An 11,657-nucleotide genomic window follows, 5' to 3' on the forward strand; every position below is an offset into this window, starting at 1 on the left:
GAAATAAAATAAAATAAAGTGTCATGCTATATATAAATTTTAGGTGAAGGATTTTATACTGTTATGTATGGAATACTGTAAGGGACATTCTCGCGATCTCGCATTCTCGCACTTTTGGCATTTTTAGCTTGTTTCCAAAGGTCGAGATCGCGAGAATGCGAGATCGCGAGAATGTCCCTTACAGTATTCCATAGTTATGAGCTACTCTGTTTATCTGATGCGATGATGGTCACACTAATCGTTCTGAGGACGTGTTTGGAGTAAGGCCACGGTCTCCATCATTTAATGAAGTTGCCTCTATAAATGTGGTATATAATGCAATACATTTTACGCTTGTACATCTTATTATAGGGCTGTCGATATTATACATGATGCTATCTACTTGACACTGTAAATGACCCAAGGTATTCTAATATATGTACCATAATTATATCTCAGGTTTGGTCATGGTCACTTGGTCACATTGTCCAGGTAAGGACGTGAGGTCAATACGAGTATATCCATGGTGAGAATAGAGCAGAAAGTAGGTCAAGTAGCCCCCATTAATGAAGGACATGCACTGGTCAGTGAGAAACCATTGTCTCTTAACAATACCGACGGGTGTGACAGTGGGGCAGTAAGCTGCTGGCTACTGCTGTCCCCACTCTTATTGGGCACATTCAAAATACTACTGGTCAGGGGATTTAACAATAACCCCTGACCAACTGGACGTCTGACAAATTTCATTCAGGAAAGTAGCACCAAGACGTCCAACCACGATAATTAGGCCCCTGACTCAAATTCAAACCCAAAGGTGCACGGCGGAAGTAAATGAAACTGACGAACGACTGACCAGGTGCAAGGGGGTTGGAGACGAAGGACGAGCTCTGACCAACCCTGGGTATAAAACGAGTGCAGGCAATACGCCTTTATCACGCAACCCGCTAAAAAACTTCACAACGAGGTTCGGTATTCAAACAGAAATGGCGCAACACTGCTGTGTGCCGACCTGCAGTAACGACTCCCGCTATCCGTCTGGAAGCAACCTGTCATTCCATAATATCCCAAAGGATCAAGACCTACGCAAACGCTGGATAATAAGTATCAGATGCGACGAAGGGCCATTATTCAAGGTAAGTTAGACATGAAATGATATGACAGTCGCCTTGAGTCAAGGGTGCTCGATTTTCGCGCACGATCAGCTTGGCCGTACCGAAAATCAAATGGAATAATAAATAGTCATTTAAGGTTAACATGTCGTATCACCCGTCAAAATCGTAGTTCTGATATTGGAAAAAAAGTAATTATGATCAATTTTTAAAATTTCCATTGGTTTTGTTTGTATGTTAACTAGCCGAGAGCCGCGGTGCGGTCAAAACATGACCCTGCTGTATAGGACCGCATCGCTGCTCTCGGCTAGTATGTTAACATGATTGAATTTAAATTTTTCCCCTAACTTAGGGGCCTGAGGCCACATATTCTTGTTTCTCATCACTATTAAAAAATATGGATCGGGCCGACGGGTTTTAATCTTTACTTTTTATTTCATGTTAAGCCCCAAACCCTTGATTTAATTGGGAATCTTCTACTGCTCCCCAATCATTCTCTTCCCACAGAGGTTACTTGTCATATCTTCCTACGAACCTCTGTTCTAATACGGCCATATTTCCCGGTTCTTGCAAAATCCCCTAGCGGCAAAAGATCGCAACACGAATTATCTCCCTTCGTTCTATCCAATCAGAACACGTGTTACATCGACTTAGATTCAACTTGACTAACACAAGCAAATGTTGGGCCACAAATATCCCCCATCTGCCGGGGACTTGTGTTGATGTTACACACAAGACGTTTAATGGCTAGCTTTTCCGTTGTCAACGAGGGCAATGGAGACGCCACTGATCCGCCATAACATGACTGAGTTCTGTCTAGAAGAAACGTTTGCGCATCGCGCATGGGAAGAGGTTTAGTTTTCTCGAAGCATACGGAAATTACCGAGGCCTTGCGAATGATCACTTTTGAAACAACGTCGCTGATTGCACAACTAAATCTGATTGCCTCCAATCACGAGTCTTGAACGCTCACACCATGAAAGGGCCGTATTAGAACAGAGGTTACGTAGGAAGATATGACAGGAGTAACCTCTGTGGGAAGAGAATGCTCCCCAATGGGAAAATCAGAAAATAGAAGTGTCAAAATTTCATGCACATTTTGTGAACCAAAGATGCTTTTACTATAGTGTGAAAAATAAAAATAATCTTTAGTTTGAGAGGAAGTTTAGGGTGAAGAAACAAGAAAATGTTTATATGTGGTCTAAATGATACACAGTATATTTTCATTCTTTTGAATGTTTTTGCTATATCATTACCCATTTTAAGTTCCATCTTAAAATACTTTGAGAACAGCTTACTGAATCTCGGAATGAAATTTTGCCAATATTATCATCATGATAGGATTCTATATGCATTTCAAGTTAGATGTAGGTGCAACATAGCTATTGAATGAACATGAAGACATTGATGCACTTGATAGGCTTATATGATATGCTTTTCTCAAGAATAAATAGTTCAGGATGAATGTTTAAGATATGTTATGATAATTTTTTATATGTCCTATCTTATGCTTTTGTATTGAACTTTTTTTCTCAAAATTTATACAGGTCACAGACTCAACTCATGTGTGTTCTGCACATTTTAATGAAAATTCATATCAGCGAACCCTAACAGGAATTCGCAGATTAAAGAAAGGAGCAGTGCCAACCATTTTCTCTTAAAAGGAGAAGAAGGAGAGGCAGCCACCTAGAAAGCGATCAAGAAGGTTGGTTGGAATTATAAATTTCAAAAACTTTAACTGTCTAAATTATAGTTCCAAGTTTTGAAATGTGATTTTTGATTGATTACAAATCTAAACGTTTTGCCTTATTTAATGTACAAACACTTCTTTAATTTCAGAGTGTTTTTAAGTGAAGTTTTTATAATAAATTATTTTTTAATATATGTCACAAATTCATGTACCCCAAATCACTGCACTTATTGAATTAGGTGTTAGTAATATTAAGTACAAGTTACAATATTATTTTGATTTCAGCTATTCATATGAGGACAACCTCACAGATATTTCTTCTGGACCCGATCACAGCAGCGAGGATGTAACTACTACACATGCTCCTATGCCTGATCATGATTATGCCAACCCACCAACTAGTACTGCTGACCAGCTCGAATCACTGAAACAATACGCAAAGAAATTAGAAGACCAACTTGCAGCTGTGTGCTCCAAAAGGTTTGGTATAAACCGATTCGCACATGACCAAGATTTGATACAGTTTTACACTGGATTTAGAACCTATGATGATTTTATTTCAACTTTCAATGCACTGAAGCCAACAGCTGTAAATATGGTGCGATGGAGTCAAGTTCATCGAAGTTCTAATGCAGAAAATCCACAAATAAAGAGTGACATTTTCAGAGATGAATCCATCCCATTAATCGATCAGTTTTTCATGTTCTTATGTCGTATCAGACAGGGCTTTTTTGAGGTTGATTAAGCTGTGAGGTTTGATGTATCCGTCAGGGTTTCGTTGTTCAAAACAACCTTAGCTAAGGTCAACCTTAAACACTAAGGTTAGAGTTACGATCACCTTAACAAAAAGTTACGCCTGTTGCACAAAACAACCTTAGGGCAACCTTAAGTCGGACTCGAACCTTAGCCGTAACCTTAACTAAGGCTGAACTCTTCAGCGGTGGAGTTACGGAAGCGTCCCTAGTTACCACGTGAATTACCTCCCCTGTTCGCACCTGCAGACAACAATGTCAATGCCCCAGCGAAAGCGTAATTGGCACACAAACTTTTCTCCTTCCGAGATAGGTTTCATAGCTGATGAGGTGCGGGCGCGACAGAGTGTATTGTTTGGCCCGTTTTCATCCATTGTGACCAACACGGCCAAAATACGGGAATGGGATGAAATCGCAACCAAGTAAGTGTTACTTCCGGGTTGTATCAGTACTATCACAATACGTTTTCAACATCGATTGAAAGTAAATATTTATAAAATGTGTAGTGACTAGTCTGGAACATGAGCGACAACAAACCTAATTATCAGTGTTCATATACTTGAAAAAACATCAAAATCCATGACTTTTCCGTGATTTCTGCAGGATGTTTCGCAACTTTTCCATCACAAGACAAACAGCGACCCTGTGCATTTATAAATTGTTAAACGTGAAATTGAAGGCCATAAGACTCTGACTGGACACATATTGTGTGACCCAAATGACATCAAAAAAATAATAGCACATTTTACTTATTAGAAAAATCATAGCAAACTTGTGCCCACCATGTGTCAAGTTTTTATATTCCAAAACTTTTCCAGGTTTCCATGACCTGTACGAACCCTGTATAATATAAGTGAATATCAATCATATAAACAAAGAGATTTACATTTATTTATTTTTTTACTTATTTTAAGACTAAACGCCTGTTCGTCCGTCCAGAGATCTGGAGCCCAGATACGGAAGAAATGGAACGATTACAAGTGAGTCATTACCTGATTTTCTTTATATCGATAGCCAATTCAAAGCTGTGTTTAATATATGTGTGTTTAACTAGCTAAGTAATTATCAACAATTTAAACCATACTCGAAATATACAGACACATCAAGATTTCAATATAATCATGTGTATGGTTTACCCTGAAAATGGTTATTGATATGATTTTTTTTTTTTTTTAATCTATTACTGTACAGTTGGAGTCAGAATTATTCAACCCTCATGGCCAAAACATGCAATCACATTTATTGCAGAGACAGTACTTATTGTCTGTGATGATATAGTGACACAAGTATGGTTTTAGTATTTTTAACAAACAAACACAAAGGAAAAGTGTAAATTAAATAAAATGTCATGCTTTCATTGATTTTAACAGTTTCAAAATTATTCTGACTTTTAAGTAGGGGGTTGAATAATTTTGATTTCAACTGTAGGTGGCAAATTATCCTGATCATCACCAACAATGATTAATGACAAAACACTCACTTTGTTGTTTCCCAAATGATTGAAATATATATTTTAACAATAAATCAGTATGAGATTTAACACATAGAATATCGTTGTTACACACAGTAACACATTGCCAGATATATTCTTTTATATACAATTAGCACATCTTTTATAATTCTTTTTGAAAATAAAGTTTTCATTAATGTTCAGAAATATTTACATAATGAGGTATAACCTTAATAAAAATGTTGCAAGCTATCACAGCAATAAAAGGTGTGTAAATTACATGAAAATTGATATAAATGCGATTTACTAGAACACTTGAAAACAAATTGATAACTAATTTTATGCTGTATTTGCATTATAGTATAAATGATGGCATTTTCCAGATCCCAGGTGAAGAAGAAAGCCATTGATGTGCGGCGTGAGAGCTGCAAGACAGGCGGGGGTCCAGCACCAGTTGGTCTGTCTGACCTGGAGCACAAGGTTGGATTTGTGATCGATTATTAAAATGGTTATTAAAAAAGTGATGAAATTTATCTCATTTTGGTCTTACATAGTTAAAGTTAGTAAATCCTTATCTCATCCCATTCCAGAGTCTCAAACATTTCCAGCATATCAAAATCAATTAGGTAATAATTGTGTGTTTTTATGTTTGTAGGTTGTGTCAATGATTCCTCAGTGCCAGATTGAAGGAATAACTGGTGGATTAGAGAGTGAAGTGGAGGAAAGTATGTGATAGATAATACACTACTATTATACCATACATATATCTATGAATATGTATGTCAAATTCATATCAACATTTCAACATCAATTGCAAAAGAATCACATTCAATAACAAATCAATTTTGTTTTGAAACTAAATATTTACAGATATTCACTATTCCAATTATTAGGTTGCACATTGCAGTATAATGAGGGTAATGTTGTTTTTTAAGGGTAATGTCATTTGCAGATGTCTGTCTTCCATTAACCGTTCGACAAAGGAAAATACATGTAGTTTGTGTGATGATACTGATACATTAAGTTGCTTTTAAAACTGTTTTGCAGTTTGCGTCACCTTGGAAACCAAAGATGCACCAGTATGCAAGGTTGTGGAAGTAGATGAAGCATTTGGTAAATATGTGTATTTGTATTTCTGTCTGTCTGTATGTATTAAAGCAATATTTATCAATTGAATCAAATTCATATTTGAAAAGAAAATATCTTCAATTGATCAATGCTTTACAAGTAATACTGTATCATGGCAACATTCAGAATTGCACAACCTAGCTGGGTTTGGCATATCATGGTATACATAATGTGAACCTTACACCTACTTCACAAATTTTTTTTTTTTAAATTTAAAACATATTTACGTATTTTCAGAAGCAGGACTTACATTGACCAGCCTCCCTGTGGTATCAAGTGCATTTGCACCATCAACATCAGTACAGCAGCCATCAATTGCTACACCAGAGCTTGCCCTAGTACCCTCCACATCACAGCCATCAACTGAGCAGGCAGCCGAACAACCTGACAGTGAAAGGCCCCAAACAACTGTAAATGGTAAAATAAAATAAAGCAATTTTGAATAAACAATATATTCAGAAACATGTCAAACATAGTGCATTGTAATTTCAAGTATATGTTAGTATAATTTTATGGCAATACCAACACTATAAATGTGTACTCATATTAAATGTATTGGTTATAATTTATCTCTATAAAAAACTTAATATTAATGATATTTTTTGCAGCATCTGAAATCCATTCAAGGACTAAAGTTACATACAAGTCAAGAATATCTGGTAGGTAGGACATGTTCAAGTAAGAAAAGTTACTAGATTTAGATTAGGGCTGGGACGGGTGGGTACTGAGTAGGACCCAGATGAAGAATGTATTGTTTTACCACAACAATGTACCCAAGTAGTAAACTTAGACCCCTCCAAGCCTTAATTCAGAATGTAGTATAAATAGCAAACAAGAATTTTTAACTTAACAGTTGCAATTATGAAGTTATTACCTTTTTTACAGAAAGGGAAGCTCAGCCAGGCGTGACTGCCATCCTTGCTAGTGAAAAGGAAAGGACTGGAATAATGAAGGCCCTCCTTGATGTACAAAGAAAAATCCTGGCTGTCTCGGAACAGCGACTTCAGGTGGAGACTGACAGGCTGGCCATGGAAAGAGAGAAATTTGAATTTAAAAAAAGTTTAATTAATCTACCAGAATACAAAACTGTTTCTCCCGTAATACAGTTTCTGCATGAATTGTAATCAAATTCATTATCTAATTATGAGATAATCCTTTTTGGAGCTTGTTTGAATAAAATTTGTTGATAATCTTGTATGTAGCTTTTGTTATGTTGAAAATGAATGTCTATGTCATGTATATTGGGAGTGTAATGCAACCCAGAGTTTTTGGAAAGAAATTGAAAGTTATATTATCAAAAATATACAGACTTTTGAAATATCAGAATCTGCAGTATGGTTTGACATTTTAGGCAATAACAATTACTAAACCACATAATATTTTCTGCAATTTTTTTAATTTATACTTGCACCTTACCAACTAATCAATTCCTACAAGTTTTGAAAGACATATCTGCTGTTGAAAGATTCACAGCAAGAAGAAATAACAGCTTTGATAATTTTATAAATAAATGGTGGCCTTTCATCCCAAATATTCAATCTTTGACAAACATAAAAAAATGATATTGATGAGTTTTTAACTCACACCTGCTGTACATGTATTACCTTTTCACTAGCTTATCTGAATTATGCATGGGAACAAAAAACAACAACCAAGCTATTTTATGATTTTTATGCTTCATAACTTCTTCTTGTTCACTTTGTTTCAAACTTGTATCAAGATAATTTTTTACCGTTATTAAATTTAATGTTATGTGATAAACAATGGAGTGGTTGTTACTTACATTTCATGAAAATCTTTCGTTGACAAGGTTCTGCCTAGCGGTGTTGCCATCTACACACTGCCTGGGAGCGGGTGGGGTGTTGGTCTCCGCCTCTGCCTCTTCCAGTACATCTCCTGGTGGTACCTGCACTCCCTTGGTGATGCAGTAATTATGGAGCTTAAAGCATGCCATAATAACCACTGAGCACCTGTCTGGGCTGAACCACAGACATCCAGAGGACTTGTGCAAACACCTGGAATATTTTCATACAAATCAAATCTTACAACAATATTCTGGCAACAGGGGTTTAAAATAATCCTGATCATAATTTAGTTTGCAAGTACTGATTTAATTTCTGATTACATTGCAATCAGGTCAAACTCACCTAAACCTTGCCTTTAAAACACCAAACGGACGCTCAATGGTGTTTCTTGTTCTTGTGTGGGTGGAGTTGTACCTCTCTTGGGGGCGTGTCTGCGGCTCAGTAAAGGGTGTTAGAAGCCATGGTCGACATGCATATCTGAAAAAAAATAATTACTTGATTGTTATACCAATATATCAACATATCAATGATGTCATGATTGATAGTTACAAAAAATCATTGTGTACTCTCTGTATGTATATGACAATTAAAGTGACACTTCCACCTTCCTAGACACTATATTTTGTTTTGAGACATACCAATTACCACATGTGTTGAATTAAATACAAAACACCTCTTATGTATATATGCAAGCTGGAAGAGGTGTTCTTGATATAAATCAACACACATATATATATATATACATACCCAATTACCAAATATATGAAAATAGTGATACATTCGAAAACCGACTCATATACATGTGCGGAAGTGAAAATGAAACGTCCACTTTTCAATCATAGATCCTTACTTAAACTTATATGGATCTAATGTCATTATGCTGGACTAGCTATAGCGAGTATTAAGATGATATTAGTCAGTAATATATGACCTCCAACAAATGCGAGCTAGTGTGTCACAATAAGGGGGTTAAACACTCCACAACCTACCCAGAATCACCAAGGAGCCACCCATCCCGTGCCTGCTGTACCATCTTAGTGGCAATGCTGCAGTTGCTCCAAATGAGCGAGTCGTGGGTCGACCCCAGCCACTTGACTACTACATTTGTGAAGCTGTAGACAAGAAAACAAGGGATTATAAATACTCATTTAAATGGATTAAAAATATTATAGTCTTCCTGTATCAGAAATCAAGATGCTGGTTTTCCTTACTTACATCTTGATCTCGTATGTTCATTTACATGTCTAGGTGTCTAGGCAGGTGCTAGTGACACTTCGCTATTTAGGTGTGTTATATTCAATAAATATTTGCCATGACGTTTGTAGTTCTAATCTGAGATAAAACAATGTAAGTGTTTTAAAACGTCAACAAGCTTTTTAACATAAAGTAGCATGCCGGAACTATGAGAGAATAAACATGATAACGTGTCTTTTAAGTCAGTGAAATTGATAGACTAGTTTTAACTGGACAGGGAACTAACATCAATATGTCAGGTCAAGGTTGCTGCTAATGTAAACAAATCCGTTACGCATCGGGATATTTTTACCTTTCGGTCTTACTACAGGAAAATACTGAAATCATTATGCTTTTCCAGTTTTTGTTTATTAAAAAAGTGAAGAAAAGATCTTACCGAAGAGAGCTGTCACAAATAGCCTGAACATTCACGGCGTGGTAGCCCTTCCGGCAAACAAACGCTGCTTCCTCGACGATAGGGGGTCTTCTTATTGGGATAAAAGTCCCGTCAACCGCTCCAAGAACTTTGGGGAACCCGGATAGTTTGTAGAAGCCCTCTTTAACTGCTATCTGTTCTTGTGGTCCCCATGGAAAATGAATATTATTTAGCACCGTGCAAAAAGCACTGTCTGTGCTGTGCAGGGATCTCGAAACGGTTGACTTGTCAAGGCCCATTCTCTTCCCACAGAGGTTACTCCTGTCATATCTTCCTACGTAACCTCTGTTCTAATACGGCCCTTTCATGGTGTGAGCGTTCAAGACTCGTGATTGGAGGCAATCAGATTTAGTTGTGCAATCAGCGACGTTGTTTCAAAAGTGATCATTCGCAAGGCCTCGGTAATTTCCGTATGCTTCGAGAAAACTAAACCTCTTCCCATGCGCGATGCGCAAACGTTTCTTCTAGACAGAACTCAGTCATGTTATGGCGGATCAGTGGCGTCTCCATTGCCCTCGTTGACAACGGAAATGCTAGCCATTAAACGTCTTGTGTGTAACATCAACACAAGTCCCCGGCAGATGGGGGATATTTGTGGCCCAACATTTGCTTGTGTTAGTCAAGTTGAATCTAAGTCGATGTAACACGTGTTCTGATTGGATAGAAAGAAGGGAGATAATTCGTGTTGCGATCTTTTGCCGCTAGGGGATTTTACAAGAACCGGGAAATATGGCCGTATTAGAACAGAGGTTCGTAGGAAGATATGACAAGTAACCTCTGTGGGAAGAGAATGGTCAAGGCCGTGGAGGTCCCCGATCTCGGACAGGAAGCCACCTTTGCCGAGATAGCGTAAAGTCAAGAGCACCTGTGTCTCTACAGAAATGGCGTGTGAACGCTGTGTACGCCTTCCGATTATTGGCTCAACGTCTTCTACAAGAGCTATAATAGCTTCACGTGACAAACGGTAGCGAGAAATCAGTTCGAAATCATTCAGCGTGTCCAGTTGACTCGTCCTGTCTCTGTAGACTCTCTGCTTCCTCAAACTTCTCTCAATCTCGTATAAAATAAAAGCAGTCGCCATATTCCCTACCCAACCTTAGAGACGCTAAGGTTGGGTCGGACCAACCTTAGTTATAAACCTTAACTAAGCATAGCATAACTGTTCAGAGAGTGATGTTTCATAAATTTTATATATTCAGGATATTTAACAATATATGAGTTAAATAAAAGACTACATGTCATCAAGCTGTTGTCACATGAATTGAATATGACATAATAATTTCAACTGCACTATTATTTATCCATGTAAATATTGTTTATCATAATTAGGCCTTTCAAAGTATATCCTTATGTATAATCAATATGTAATATTCCACATCGGTTTCGCAGAAATTATGAAAAATAAAACGGTACTTGCACTTCAAACAGGCATGTTACTATTGTTACGAGTACACCAAACATGAAATGTCAAAAAATTCTCTCACAGTGTTGACCTTCAACATCTTGAATGTAGGATTCAACGAAATTGCTGTAAGCTTTCTTGTGGAGAGCTGTTGGAATGCGGCAGTTCGTCGTCCATGCTTCAATGTCGGAAGATTCGACAGCTGGTAGAGATTTCAGACTTCTTGTCCACTGTGGCAGTGACGGGCCGTAAGATGACATTTCTCTAGCAGACGGTGGATTCGCGGGGCGGAAATACCGGAAGTAAACCGCGTGTATACCGAGCCTCGTTTTCGCGAGTAATGGCTGACGCGTGAGAAAGGAGTATAGGCCGGGCATGCATCCCGAGGCGGGATAGGTCTACCGAAATGCCACACGGCGAGGGCGATCTTCATAAACACCTAACCAGAAGAAGAATAGGCCTGGCGTTAGAGTTGGAGTTCCCACCTACGCTTCAGACGTGTAGTCTGAATAAACAGTGGCGGACCCTCAGACGGATTTGTGTTGTGCAGCGAAGTCATCTACTAAGAACAACCTTCTCAAATTGCGATATCTGCGGAGACTGCAACTAGTGTGGACATACCTGTATGTCCAGGTGAGTAACACCCTGCATCCCCTGCCAGACGTACAGATTT

The 11,657-nt window shown here is 37.8% G+C and overlaps 2 protein-coding genes across 2 annotated transcripts; one reads left to right on the top strand and one right to left on the bottom strand.

The window, feature by feature from the left end:
* The first annotated feature begins 3,785 nt into the window (after positions 1-3,785).
* On the top strand, positions 3,786-7,232 carry LOC124286371 (myb-related transcription factor, partner of profilin-like). Its single transcript, XM_046722735.1, has 5 exons — positions 3,786-3,952; positions 4,445-4,510; positions 5,364-5,460; positions 5,636-5,705; positions 6,994-7,232. The coding sequence occupies exons 1-5, from the start codon at positions 3,786-3,788 to the stop codon at positions 7,230-7,232; spliced, it is 639 nt and encodes a 212-aa protein (XP_046578691.1).
* A 662-nt stretch (positions 7,233-7,894) lies between these two features.
* LOC124286373 (putative nuclease HARBI1) lies at positions 7,895-9,821 on the bottom strand. The gene is made up of 4 exons (XM_046722736.1): positions 9,544-9,821; positions 8,903-9,025; positions 8,256-8,390; positions 7,895-8,123 (listed from the first exon to the last, which is right to left on the bottom strand). Exons 1-4 carry the CDS (start codon positions 9,819-9,821, stop codon positions 7,895-7,897), a joined length of 765 nt encoding a protein of 254 aa, XP_046578692.1.
* Between the last annotated feature and the right edge of the window lie 1,836 nt (positions 9,822-11,657).

This window comes from Haliotis rubra, unplaced genomic scaffold, assembly GCF_003918875.1.
Source record: "Haliotis rubra isolate DU_JTF1 unplaced genomic scaffold, ASM391887v1 Scf381, whole genome shotgun sequence".
Classification (NCBI taxonomy): Eukaryota; Metazoa; Mollusca; class Gastropoda; order Lepetellida; family Haliotidae; genus Haliotis; species Haliotis rubra.